Source organism: Mytilus californianus, unplaced genomic scaffold, assembly GCF_021869535.1.
Source record: "Mytilus californianus isolate M0D057914Y unplaced genomic scaffold, xbMytCali1.0.p SCAF_2, whole genome shotgun sequence".
Lineage (NCBI taxonomy): Eukaryota > Metazoa > Mollusca > Bivalvia > Mytilida > Mytilidae > Mytilus > Mytilus californianus.
In genome coordinates, this window is record NW_026262668.1 from 118951423 (window position 1) to 118966919 (window position 15497).

Sequence of the window (15497 nt, forward strand, 5' to 3'; positions counted from 1 at the left end):
ATAATACTGTATGTATAAGGAATAAATGTTGCTTATTTCAGATGAATTTGTTTATGGTGCTTATATTTACCTTTGTATCACAACAACCATATACAGCAAAGAATGCATTTCTTGCATTGTCCATAATCAATATCTTGAAATTTCCTTTGAACATCATACCGTTTACACTTGGTGGAATTGCTCAGGTAATTGTTACCGTTTATCCGTGGTGGAATCACTCAGGTAATTGATTTCATCGCTTGCATAGTAAAGTTGGCATATCTGAATAACTATTTGTAATCGTAAGTCCATAACTTCAACACAACAGAATCCCACAAAGCCAGCAGGAAATTAAGTTGCCAGTTTCCGTGCGTTGGCATTCTCTTCTCCTTATAATCTTGTAAAGCAGAAAAAAATTTATATAATAAAAAAGCATGGAAACCTATATGGGTGCTACTTATCTTTTTTAATTAAACACTACAAAAAGACACTCAGTAGACACTAAAATAAATAACTAATAGGGAACCTAGATGTGCATATGCCTATACCAACTCAAGAGCCTTGTATTTTATTGCCTCTAGTTTTATCTCAATTCAATCTTCCATATGTGCCAACTTAAATTTTCAAATAGTAAAATTATCTACGATCTAGATAAAAATTAAAAATACGATTCTTTATGTTTCAAGTATTATTAAAATCGGAATTTAGAAATAATATTTCGTTATAAGCAGTCAGTTTGGCCCAAATTTGTCAAAATAAGCTCAAAATCATCGCTGATGTATTGAATCCGTATTCATGTGACCTTCAATTTAACTCTTAGCTGGAGAAAGGTTACGCATGAACTAGGCATGTTCAGCTATTAAATCGAAAAGCATGTCACCATTGAAAGTGAAACAAGGGTGAACCATTTGGTTGACTGATTCGATCCACAAAAAACATTTTTATACAGGTAAAAACGAAGATTAACATATGTTCTTAACCTATTATATGTAATCAAACAAGCCTAGAAAATTCCAATAGCACGTGCTCGCTATCTATTTATATGTATACTTCGGGTTATATGAACGTCGGCAGTCTTCGGAGGTCAACTCGATGATAAATTAGGTGGCGTCTAGACTAAAATACACACGAAATGCGGTTACATAATTATCATCGAGTCCATGCATTCTTAATTGTTTATTTTAGACTTTTTGTAATTTGAATATAGGTTTTAGTATGTTATAAATCAAATATGATAATTTTAGTCAAATCGGTGAACATGAAACTGACTGCTAATGCCCCTTTAAACGATTTTCCATTATACACACCTCTGCGTGTGACAACTATGATATATTTCTCCATTGGATAACCTCAGGAATGAATATACAGTGCACGAGATTATGAGTGTGTGTATGTGTGTGTGTCTTATAATTTTTAATAACAGTTTATAACATAAATATGTTGATGTATGTGTCTTTTAGGCATCGGTGTCAATAAGAAGAATAGGAAAATTTCTCCAATCGCCTGAAATAGATGACTATAAATGTCATGTAAAATCTCAGTCGAATTCAGGTAAGTGGCAGGTTATGAACATTAATTTCAGTTATTTTGATTATCACAGAGTTCCGAAGTGTTGCCGTCAAAGTATGACATATTCCACCAATTCATAGGAACTTAGAAACATTTTTTTCAGTATATATGTATTCAGTAAATCGACCCTTTTGATTTTTAGTTCAATGTATACAGATTCACCACATACATTTTCAGAATCGAAGTACAAATTAATCACGCAATGATAACACAAGAAAGTAAATAATCATTTTAATGATCTAAATTATAATTTTTTGTTTAGAAGTGGTGTAGTTCAAAGTCTTAATTTTCATTGATTTTCAGTGCTAAAATTATACGCTTTTCGTAAGAGCGATCGAAATTCATTTTATATAACATGTGATAGCCAGGGCAATTTTTCTCCAACTGTATTAATTATTCATTTTCGTTCCAGACTTTGCTGTCACTATCAGTAACGGAAAGTTTACATGGGACAGAAGTTGTAATCAAGTAACACTTTCAGGGTAAGTAACAAAGGAGTAATTACTTTCAGGTGAATTAATATAAGATAGAAGCCACAATATATTTCTAAGGTAAGTTATATACAATAGTCATTACAAAGTACTTTCATGTTAAGCTTTACAAATTAAGACGTCAGTAGCTTACCGATGTTCAGACCTCGTAAATCGATTAGGAAGATGTAAATCAAGGTAAAAAAAACAACCTGCGGGAATCGTATCAACTCCAAAAGGAGCGAGAGTGTGTGTGTCGACAGTGTACGCGCCTCCTGCTATGCATGCATCACCCGCAATGCAAATTCACACTCCGTCATCAAGTCAAAATCGGCAATAGGACAGAATCGGTAAAATTACAGATCAGACGACCTGACTGGTATCTAAAGATATTAGACCGCGAAAACATATCGCTCAGTGAGTTGAAACACCTACACATCGTATCGGTCAACTAATTCGTGATAATGACCATAAAACGTATGTTGTGTCGATTTCAGTCGTTCATCTTTCTGAAATACCAGATATTTCTTTCTGTTAACACAATTTGGACGATGAAAATTAAGTTCCTTTATCTAAAAAATCCCGATCCTCTTGCTGGGTATCATTTCAGTGAATGTTCTTTTCAATTACTAGAACTTTAATGTGGCGGAAGTCATCGATGTTGTGGTCGTCCTGGGTTATGAGCCTTGTTTATTTTGGGCACAATTTAAAAAAAAAACATGCCAGGTTTTAGATTGTTATATTGCAATTTGAAGAAAAAAACTGACACTATCAAAGGCCACTCGAAATATTTGTCAACACGATATGACTTCAGCTTATTCGAGTAGTATTGTATTTTGTCACAATTGGTGTACAGATCTTTAGACTTTCATATATATATATATTTATATATGTATTACTATTTGTCATTTTGTTACTATGTACGATATAAATTTGAAACTGTGCATAAAATATTTCTAAAAATAATTTAATGTATCTTTATCTAGCTTGAATACAGAAATACGAGCGGGAAAACTTGTAGCAGTAGTAGGTCTTGTTGGGTCCGGGAAATCCTCGTTGTTATCCAGCATTCTTGGGGAAATGGAGAAATTAGAAGGCCAAGTTCATGTACAGGTAATACATATAGAATTTTGCTGGTTGACTGATATTCCCAAAGGGTATCATCAGCTCAGTAGTCCGTGCTTCGGTACTGACATGATATATAACATGTTTTTTTTTCTTAACTTCTCCGTTGATTAATTATTTGAAACTAAGTTTTCAACTCCCTCAGGTAAAGTTGACCTTAGATGAATTTGGCTTTTCTTTTTAGGCCCCTTTTGGTTATTTAACCCATCACGTTTTCAGGGCTTATACTTTATGGCCTTCACATTTTGGGGTTTGAGCGTTCCTAATGAAGGTAACTCCAGAAAAGTGTTTCGGACGCACGAATTTATAAACAGTATAAAAATGAGAAGATGTCCACCAGAGACCAAGTGACATTAAGGTTAGCAAATATAGGTCACTGAACGGCCTCCAACAATAAGCAACACCCATACCACATAAGTATAAAAGGACCTGACATAACTAATTTAAAATTATTCAAACGAATAAAACTAACGGCATGATTTATGTAAAATCATTTTTTGTCTCTCTCTTTCTCCAAAATATGTTTCAATGTTTAATGAGGTCGGGATAAAGTACCGGTATTGTCTGTATCCAACTAATAAATGTAAAAATTTTCAATAAAGTATGATGCAATAAAAAAATTAAAAAAAAAATGAAAATAAAAAATTGATCTGGCGGTGACTCTTTATCTTACCGTAATAGCCCGTTGTTGTATTTTAATAAATGTTAGTCCATGTATGAAAAACAGTTAACAAAAGGACTTAAGACACAAAGTACAATTCTTTGAGCACTAACATGCAGTTATCAAAAGCTGGTTCAAAGCCAATAACAACTAATAAAAAATCATGTATCTATGACAAAAATGTCCGTCAGTACACATCAAATGAATTTAGCAACTGTACAGTAACAGTAAGAGAAACACATGATTGATCTTGTGCAATGCTAAAATAAAGGTATCAACAGAATGTTGGACTGGAAATGTTCATATCTGTGTATCAATGATATTTAGTTGTTTTAATCTATTAACAGCAAAATCAATGTTTGTACCGATAAAACATTATTCAAAGATCTCATTACACTGTTAATTTGATAACCTTTTAGAATAAATTTATATAAACGATTGATAAATTAATAAGGATCGCGTCAAAATTTACCGGCTCTTTTAACACCACCGTAAAAATAAGGATGTGGTATCCCGTAATATAGGATCTAATAAGTTTTCCAAAATTTCCAAACCAAATCTTTGTTTCAATGAAATAATTTGGTGAAGGTTTTAAGTAAATTATGGTAACGAAATCCTTGACTTAATAATTGACTAGTAAAACGTCACTGCAGACACGGTCATAGTGAACGAGTTGGGATATATAAACACCGTAAGATGGGGCCAAAGGAATATCACCGTCCAAAAAAAGGAAAAGTAACAATAGGGAACAAACAATCGTCACTAAACTTTTGTATAGAGTTTCCCGTGTGAAACTGAAATATCTAAATCTAGGAAAGGACAGGTATTGCTGTTAATATTTGATTTATTTAAAATCAGCTCCTTACTATACTTGGGCCCTAACTTCTCTGTCATTTTGTCACCGTTGAAAAGTTTCATTGGCAATCAAACACATCTTCTTATTTTTATATTTAGATTGTTTTGAAAGAGTAAATTGACGGGTGTTGCAAGTGGAGCAGGATCTGCTGACCATTTCGAAGCACCTGATATTACCTCTGGGTTTTGATGAAATTCGTGTTTCTCAGTCCTTAATTGTCTATGTAGTGTTTTTGTGGACTTATTTGTCTTTTCACTGTATTTTCGTTTTCCGTCATAGAGTTAGCCGTTTCTCTTCGACTTATGATAGATATAAGAAGATGTGGTATGAGTGCCAATGAGACAACTCTCCATCCAAGTCAAAATTTATAAAAGTAAACCATTATAGGTCGTCACAGTACGGTCTTCAACACGGAGCCTTGGCTCACACCGAACAGTAAGCTATAAAGGGCCCAAAAAATTACTAGTGTAAAACCATTCAAACGGGAAAACCAACGGTCTAATCTATATAAAAAATGAGAAACGAGAAACACTTATGAACCACATCAACAAACGACAACTACTGAACATCAGATTCCTGACAGGACAGGACAGGTGCAAACAAATGCAGCGGGTTTAAACGTTTTAATGGTACCAAACCTTCACCCTTTTTCTGAAACAATAGTGTAACATCACAACATAAAATGACACACTATAAAATATCAATAGCTTAACTCAATCAAAGGACATATTAACACCAATGAACATACACTAAACAAATAAATTTGACCTATGATACAATGTAAATACAAAATAAATAAACTAAGGGAAGAATAATAAAAGTAACATGTTATATCGGTATGAAATGTTAAATAATTTGAGAAAAACAATATGCTCGAACAAAAATATCAGCCATTTGCAATAACTTTAAACACAGGTAAATGAAAATAATATTGTTGTTAGGTATACGTGTATAGTTCCAATAGAGAAAGGAAATATTTTTACAAAATAAATAATTTTGATGTTCATAGTACGAAGTGAAAATTTATAGTAATACCAAACACTTATCAAAGCTGGTATATAGACCAGATATAACCCTGAATAACATTAAATAACAAAAATATGAGTCTTGAATGTCCTCGTTAGTTAGTTACATCACCAATTAGAAATAAAAATCTAAACTTATAATACGATACTAACTTGTCATTAAAACGTAGGATTTCAATTTCAGTAATGAATGTCAGAACATTTATATGATTTATTTTTCTTTAAAGCAGCTATAGTCGATAATCTTGTCCTTAGCATTAGCTACGATTTAGACAACACATTAAAATATGATTTTGGTTGTTTAAAAAAGTAAGTCGCAATTAATAGCTACAATTCCTTGGTTCGGTTTTTCTCTTTCTCAGGTCTTTTACATATCTTATTCTTTTTACTTTTCAGGGTTCAGTATCTTACGTATCACAAGAACCATGGATACAAAACCTAACAATCAGAGATAATATCTTATATGGAAATGAATATGTTGATCGTAAATACAGAAGAGTTATTAAGAACTGCTGCTTGAGAACTGATTTTAAAATTCTACCTGGTGGAGATGAAACCGAATTAGGTGAAAGGGTGAGCTTTATGAAATCTATTTTGATCGTCGCCTGAAATTTGTAAAGTTTTATTTTCATTTTTTACAGTACTGGGTCGATACCACTGCTGGTTGACTATCAGTCCCCGTCCGCTCAGTAGTAAGAAACTTCGGTACTGACATGATAAACAACAAACCTTTTTTTAAATTGTCTGTTTATGAATATAGAAGTTTTTAAGAAACGGAGGTTTCAACTCCCTCAGACAAAGGTGACCTTAGATGGAAATGGCTATTATTTTAGGTCCTATTTGGTCATATAGCTCTTCTACTGTTTTGGTTCTTATACATCCTTGGCTTTCAATTATTTGGCTTTGAGCATTCGGAAAGAATATAATTCCAGAAAAGCTCTTCGGACGAATGACATTTGTAAAGTGTTGTTTTCTGTTTTCTTTGTTTCAGCACGTTTACTACAAACTGTACGTTTTCTTTCTACTCAATTTTGCTGAAAATCTTATTATTTTTCTTCCAAATAACTTTTAGTTTCGGTTGAATATAGCAAAAAATTATATTTTGCGTTTTAAGTTTTTTCTGCGTTTTTCATTAAAGTTTGGCAACCCGGCAATTTGTGCACAACGTGATATCTTGTAGGATATCAGTGAAAAGTAAATAAAAAGAAATTCATAAAATAGAAAAAATGAATGCATTGTGCAGGTCAGGCTATCTGAACCATATTTTATTCGTTGTGTGTATTTGTTTGTTTGTCAGTTTTTGTTTATATGGTCTTGGTTTATGTTTTGATATGGTGTACGGTATTTTGAAGATTCCGGCTATCCTTTTACATGTTTTATGGATAAACGGTATTTTGAAGATTCCGGCTATCCTTTTTCATGTTTTATGGATAAATGAATCAACAACATAACAAGTATAGATATATTTAAAAGCTATCAAAATGAAAGAATGAAAGACGATAGAAAACTGATATAAAGATTATGTATGTATTCTTAGGGAATAAATGTCAGCGGGGGCCAAAAACAACGTATCAACCTGGCTAGAGCAGTATATTGTGATTCTGACATATACCTGATGGATGATCCTCTTAGTGCCGTTGATTCCCATGTTGGTAAAGATTTATTCGACAAAGTTATTGGCCCCAATGGAATGCTAAAAAATAAGGTAATCATAATTGAAATAATGTCTAATTGAAATGAGTAGATGTGGTATGATTGCTAATAAGACAACTTCCACAATGGCACAAAAAATGAGGGTCTGAACAACTAAAGGTCACACACGGCTTATGTATGTAGTTAAATCTAAATTGGTTGAATCATTATTTTTCTGTAATTAATGATGTCTCTTTCAGGCAACACGGTTGAAAATGCGTATCAATACACACGCACTAATTTGTTTTACAATTAACCATTTAGGTTCAAATAAATAATATCAGTGACGATTTCGGTTCATTCTCGAATTTGCAATTATGTTTCACGCTGTTAACGAACGAAACGATGGAGTTTTTGAAAACATCGGCTGTAGAAATAGTTTCATGGTAGACGTAAACATTGTAGAAATAATGAATAATGTATGTTGATGCAAGCTATCGCATTGTCAGAACAATTGTGAAGCCTTTCCGACCCCTAAACTTCATGCTGAATTGTGGTACATATGTATAATGATTTGACAATATGTCATCATTTTTTCAATATGAAACTTGTTTTAATGTATCACCAAATTACTGTTGCAAACGATGTGTAAAGTTTAAAGACCAAAGGACAAACTTATGGATATGAAACTACAAAATTGCTGCATTGTATGCTGAAGTGTATTTGGTAAGATGAATATTAAAACAAGCTCTTAAAAAGAAGTGGTAGGTATGAAATACGGTTGAATACAAAAACGTATTTGAGAGATGTTGGGTTTTTTTTCAGACAAGATTTTTCGTAACGCATGGTGTACAATGGCTCCCAAAGGTCGATGAAATAATAGTGATGGACAATGGTAAAATTTCTGAGCATGGAACATACGAACGCTTAATAAGCAATAATGGTCCTTTTTCCCGATTTCTAATGCAACACCTTGTAGAAGAAGACACATCAGAAGACGGAGACGACACAGAATGTAAGTGAACTAATAGGGGAAATAGCTTACTCAAATGTAGCACATTCTTAAAATTCCCTTCATGACCGCAAATTTGCCCTCGAATTACTAAAAGTAATGGGAGTTTAGAGATTAAAACGTTTGATGAGTTACATCAGGCTTTTCAGTATATTCATTTAATTATGCCTGCATATAAAAGAAAAAGGCAATATGCTTTCTGGATTGTGCGTCCATCCGTCAGTTAGTCAGTTAGTCTGTCTTTCCATCCAGTGCGTATCAGGTTAAGGTTTTTGTTTAATGTAGTTTGTGCTCACATAAGCTTTGACACATAGTACCCACGTTCATTTTTAAAATGATTATTAAGAGAACTTTTAAATATATATGCCAAATTAGGGTTTTGCTGAATATTTCACGGTTAAATGAGCATGAAAATGAAATAGTGTGAGCGGGGCATGATGTTCTATGGATATATATTCTTGTTTTTTTTCTTCTAAAATGCGACCCATTTAAGCCGGTATTGCCTGTAGTCCTTTGGCTTGACTAACGTTTAAGCTGATTGAAAATAAGAACAAAAAGATAGGACCAATTGTCCTTGTATTTGCGTCACTTGCAGGGTCAAAAATATAAAATTTGCAAATCCTACTTATACTTCAACAAATCATTTTTAATTAGTTTCATGTGTCTATGAAATCAAAACGTTATTCAAAATTTTACATGGTTTTTTTAAAATTTCGCAACCATGGATATTTCTAGCCAAAACTGATTTATTTTGTATTTTTGTATTTTTATTATTATTTATAAAATATTTATAGTTGAATTTGGACAGACATAAATTATTATCATTATCATGTATTTGGGTTTAATTACTGATATAACAAACGACACAAATGAACAATTAAAACACATATTAGGAATCGAATAGATCGACCTTTCATATTAGTATCGTTTAGGGGCATACGATACAGTTTTGATCCCACAGAGATTTTTTACGAAAATTTGCATATAAAATTGAGAATGGAAATGGGGAATATGTCAAAGAATCAACAACCCGACCAAAGAGCAGACAACAGCCGAAGGCCACCAATGGGTCTTCAACGCAGCGAGAAAATCCCGCACCCGGAGGTGGTCCTCAGCTGGCATCTAAATAAAATTGTGTACTAGTTTAGTGAAAATGGACGTCACACTAAACTCCAAAACATATAAATGAACTAAAATTAAAAAACATACAAAACTAACAAAGGCCAGAGGCTCCTGACTTGGGACAGGCGCAAAAATGCGGCGGGGTTAAACATGTTTTGTGAGATCTTAACCCTCCCCTATACCTCTAGCCAATGTAGAATAAAGAAACATATAGCAACACGCACAGTAAAACTCAGTTCAAAAGAAGTCCGAGTCCGATGTCAGAAAAGGTAACAAAAGAAACTAAGCAAAATGACAATGATACATAAATGAACAAAGGACTTCTAGCAGTTACTGACATGCCAGCTCTAGACCTCAACTAAACTGATTGAAAGATTATGTCTTCATCATATGAAAATCAAGTACAATCCCTCCCGTAAGGGGTTTAGTATCATACCATCATAAAATGTATGAGAAGAACATAACCCGTATCATGCCAATAACTGGTTTTGGAATAAATGTGTTTATTTCCGATGCAAAGACCCTATGAGTGAATCAATATTAATACAAAAATATGCAATCCTTAATGACTTGACAACGATATCGTAACTATATCCTTTCCGAATAAGTCTGTTTAAAGGTTTGATTAGCTTTTGAGGTGAATGCCGACATTTTTGTGCTTTGTAAAGAATATTATCATAAAATATTGGATGTGAAATACCCGAACGTATAAGATGTCTGCATGTTGATTTATATTTACGAATGCTGTCCTTGTACCGATGACAAAATTTAGTAAATGTTTTGACTAGTTTGTGATATCGAAAACCCTGGCGTAATAATTTTTCAGTAATACAGAGATTTCTTTCGTTGAAATCAAATACGTTGTTACATACACGAGCGAATCGAACAAGTTGAGATATATAAACACCATAAGATGGTGACAAAGGAACGTCACCATCTAAAAATGGATAATTAACAATAGGAAATGAAAAATCATCTCTTTTATCATAAATTTTGTTATTAAGATTCCCGTTAAAGATATAGATATCAAGATCCAGGAAAGGGCAGTGTTCATTGTTAGTATTAGCTTTATTTAAAGTCAGTTCAGCAGGAGAAATCTCTTTAGTGTACATACTGAAGTCGTCATTATTGAGAGCTAATATATCATCTAAATATCTAAAAGTGTTATTAAATATTTGAATCAGATGTTGTTTTGCTATTTTTCACCTCGTCAATTCAAATATGTAATAATAAATATACTTTCGTGTGCTACTTTTAGAGATAAATGGGGTCAAAATTTAGACATTTACTAAAGATTTCGGTTTCCTGGAAATTTCTATCTTTAAATAGAAATTTACCTAACTTTTTTGGGGTTTCAAAAGTAGAAATAACCGGATTTTATAAAACACATTTGGATTCTTTGTAAATAATCCATTTTTATTGAATTTCCATGATTTTAGAAAAAACGGCTTTTTTGCTGTACATTTATTTAATTTAAAAAAATCGTCCATGATTTGTTCATAAAATTTGGTACAAATAATTTTTAAACATAATCAAGCCAAAAGTCATTTAAAAAAAGAGGGGTCTATGTACTCTTTTTCAAGTTAATGATTAAAATTAGTCGAAACGTGCATATTTTACCAATATGTCACAGTTTGACGTCGCGAAAAATAAGATTTTACGTTAGCAACGTCATTACCTCCCCTATAACTGTATCGTATGCCTTTAAAAATATGAAACCTACACGAAATAAACGACCGTGTTTAGAAAGTGTCTTCGATCACTTTAATTATAAAGAAGTACATTTTAAAGCCATATTCAAAATAGCTATGCTCACTTTGACAGTTCAGCAAATTAAAGATGAAATGTTTGAAAGAGTAACTGTTACTTCTGATGGAGGGATGTCTGATACTCTAACATCAGACTGTGTGATGTCAGATGAGGAATATAAAACACAACGTACGAGGTCACGAAGGTAAAGGGTTATTTATTTTAAAGAATATATTTTAGAAAGTCTTTGGAATTTTTATAAAGTTTTAAGAATTTAAAGCAATTCTTCTTAAACTTTATTTTTTAGTTACTAGTAGTTATTTTTGAAATGTGAAATTTTGTCAATCATGATTTGGGACTTTACCGGTCAGATTTAAGGCAATTTTTTTCACATGAATCACATTAACTCGATTATCCAAAGATAAATTTACTTCAAAATAAACTGTTATTGAGATAGGTGGAAGTAGGCTCTGTTTCAATTTTGAAATATTTCAGACAAATTGTATACACCTGTGACAGACGTGACATAGTATGGTACTTCTCTTCATCCGTCTGTCCACACACTGTGGAATAACTACAGTAATGTGATCAAATGTCCTGTCCTGAATTGGCATGGACAATTTGCAACTGGACACTAAGTAAACAACAAACATTGATTAAATTTCAGGAAAATTGTGTGAAATGTTTGAATCGCGGGAAATGGGAAATTTAAATTCGCATCGGACGGGCGTATCTTACTGTAGTCTAGCTTGTTATTTTATAAATAATGTAATGTCAGCTTTCTATATTGTATAACTGGAATGATATTTTATCAGAACACGTTAATGTTTTGAAATTCATTTGAAAGTTTAGTCCTGAATTTGATTTTATATGTATTTAGTAGTTCATTTTGATGACAACTAAGACATATCCATTGAGAAATAATCTAATGATTTTTAATTTCTTGCTAAATTAGGACCCTAGCAAGACAAAACAGTCGCAAGCTTAAGAGGCAAATGTCAAAAGATGGTGGATCACCCGAGCAACAAGAAAGTCAAACAGCAAAACAGTTTAAAAAAGATGGCGTGTTAGTACAGGATGAAACATCTGAGAAAGGATCGGTATGCATCAAATTATAAGTTAAATATATATATATAAATACGGAGAAGTGGCATGATTGCCAATGAGACACTTTTTCACCAGAGACAGACACTAAAGGACGAGGTTTTAAATAAAGTCAACAGTGGTTCAAATCTCATGAATAGATTAAAAAGATAGGTACATACAAATAAACATACGGTACTGTACACCATTTAACAATGAGACAAAACCCTAACCGTAGAGTAAGTCATAAAGTCCACAGTATGACAAAATGCGAAACAATGCAAATGAGAAAACCAACGACCTGATTTTTATCATTCTATACAAATTCAATTAATTTTACTCAATTAGGTTGTCGTGTTATCATAGATTATACTATCATAGTTGAATAAAATATTTTTCATTTGACAACTTAATAGTTAATGTTTCATTGTCATAATATACTGAATTTAGCTTGATCAGTCTTTTCCTCTGTAATGATCTCGACGAGATTTATCGCCGAATGTGTACTTACCATACGCAGCACGACGGATGCCATGTGTGGAACACGGTTTGATTGCAATTCCGGAGCACATGAGATAACCCCGTGTTTTAGAAGGGATTAGTTTTCGAGTCTACGGTTTTCTTATGCAGTGTTTTGTAGACAGTTGTTTGCTATTTTCGTCGATTTTCGTTTTGGTTTTGACGGTCGTCCTCCTCTTTTTGATAAGGTTAATTCAATATTGAAATTATTAAAAGTGTATTTGATCGAAGATAAGTCCCAGATTTAAGTTTGCTTTCTAACTTGATTTTAATTTCAATATATCTGATATTTATATTAAATAAAAAGAAAGTCAGATGTTAGGCACATACATTTATCGCTTCAATAAAGATTGGTTTATTGAAGCAAGTTGATGATCGGGAATTTTCAGATATTTCTTTAATTCAATGGTTGTTTTTTTATAACCGCTTTGGGTTATGTATGAATGTATATGAAATCACCATAAAATTCTACCTTATTGAATGTGATAAACCCTAACTACCACGGACAGAAATTTTGTCATTCTAAGTAATATTTGGTGTGTAAAATACTTGTAGGGTGAACCTATCCGTCTGGTTTGGTTCATTTGATCGTGACCTTATTTTAATTGACCATTTATATTATGTAAGTAAAGTTTACATGATACCTGTTTAACATTTAACTAAAAAATCACAAACAACTGAAGTGTAAGTAAAGAGGAAATTGTCGTCTAACTTATAAGAAAAGATATTTTGATAATAACATTTAAGACTTCTGGTCAAACATGTTTGATACCATTATCAAAAAAGGACCATAACCAAAAACTTCCATCAAATTGTATATATATACAAACTAGCTACACATGCTCCTGTCAGAATTGATAACTTGCCAGTGCTTGTATTTTTTTGTAGGTAAAACTAGCAGTTATTCTCACTTACATCAAGTCAATGGGTGTATTAGTTACACTTATGGCATTCATTTTCCTATGTGTATACCAAGGCTTAGGAATATATTCAAATATCTGGATTACATACTGGACATCTAATTTGTATTTATTGAATGCTTCAAATCGAAACACCGACATATACTATGAAGAAAAAACTTACTACCTTGGATTGTATGCTTTGATTGGAATATTACAAGGTGAGACTTAATCACATTGCATTTTCATATTTTGACAGGCTTGATCTTGTTACAACAGGGTATTATAATATAAATAAGCAGTCATATTATATTTAAAATTGTGTGGAAGCGGATGGTTTTATAAATTCACTATCTTTTTGCATGTAATAATTTAATATTAAACTCTTTTATTTAGCAGGTCACGTTAATTGTCACTACTAAGAAGATTATGAAAATAACAATTTATAAATTTCATGCGTATGTTTTAAATAACTAGGTGTGTAATGTAATTCTCTAATCTTTTTCAGGAATTGGTTTTATACTTTTTCAAGGTTTCATAGTAAACGGTTTTATACGAGGAACAAATAGATTTCATTCAAAGATTTTGAACAGCATCCTCCGATCACCGATGTCATTTTTTGATACAACACCTACAGGAAGAATCATAAATCGATTTTCCGGTGATATCGATATATTAGATGACAGATTTCCACGTATCTGTAATTTTTTTGTTATTTCCCTGTCAACTTTGATCTCTACAATGATAGTTATAGTCATGAAGACCCCATTGGTAATGGTTGTTATCGCTCCTGTAGCAGTTTTATACGTTGTATTTATTGTAAGTAAAACCTTGTTTTGGGGTGTAAATGGTATGACCATTGTTCATTGTTTAAGGCAGGACCGTGACCTATAGTTGTTTGTATCAGCTTCCTTCGTTCTGTTGTGGATTGGTATCTCATTGGCAATCATACCACTTCTAATTAATCATAAATATATATACCACCAAAACCAAAAATAAAAAAGTGCTTGTCTCAAAAAATTGTAACCTCTTTTATAATAAAAATATGTGAAAAGAAGATATCAAAAAACCACAAAAAATTATGTATCGAAGATGAACAGACCGTGACAAAGCGGCCTGAAAATAAATGACAAAGAATTAGAAGCAAATCTTCATAATATGTCTTTACCATTTTGGCAAATTTAAGAAATTTATATAGCACCTATATATTCTATCTTATAACGTTCTCTTCACAATGACCTGCACCGTTGTTCAGTAATTTTAATATGATTCGAAAAAAAACCTTACATCAGAGTTTGCTTTATTAAAATGTTTGTAAATGCCATTTACACAAAGCCTGTTCACTCTCCTAGAACGATGATTCTGCTCTGCATTTCTCCATAAACCCAGTGACACCAGTATAAAGACTTAATGTGAAAATCATCGACTGTAGTTGTTTCAACAAGGGATCCTGTATGTTTCATTTAATAAATCATTTGTTGGATACGATAATGATTTTTACTAAAGAATATGTAAGATGTTTTGTATACACCTGTAGTTACATTAGCCATCTCTTTTTGGCGAAATGAAGGTAAGAATTTCACTTGAAGTATCCGAACGTCTTGTATAGTCACACGCCTTAGAAAGCTAACAAACAATTAATTGATTAAAATCATTGATGTAAAATAGGTTTAGACAGTACAAAAACTATGACATAAAGTAAGGGATACTTAAGCCAACTGTACTTGTACTTTTAACTCGTCGAAAATACAAGAATTAAAAATTGTGTACGCTAGACGCGCGTTTCGTCTACAAAA

At 32.3% G+C, this 15497-nt stretch overlaps 1 protein-coding gene across 1 annotated transcript in view; it reads left to right on the plus strand.

Moving 5' to 3' along the window:
• LOC127730853 (ATP-binding cassette sub-family C member 3-like) overlaps positions 1–15497 on the plus strand; it is a 77774-nt gene that overhangs the window by 51737 nt on the left and 10540 nt on the right. The window contains exons 13-23 of the mRNA XM_052239456.1: positions 42–185; positions 1440–1530; positions 1961–2030; positions 3005–3131; positions 6082–6258; positions 7223–7390; positions 8143–8332; positions 11276–11405; positions 12156–12300; positions 13691–13922; positions 14210–14520. Coding sequence (XP_052095416.1) covers positions 42–185; positions 1440–1530; positions 1961–2030; positions 3005–3131; positions 6082–6258; positions 7223–7390; positions 8143–8332; positions 11276–11405; positions 12156–12300; positions 13691–13922; positions 14210–14520 — 1785 coding nt within the window. The remainder of the gene's footprint in view (positions 1–41; positions 186–1439; positions 1531–1960; positions 2031–3004; positions 3132–6081; positions 6259–7222; positions 7391–8142; positions 8333–11275; positions 11406–12155; positions 12301–13690; positions 13923–14209; positions 14521–15497) is intronic.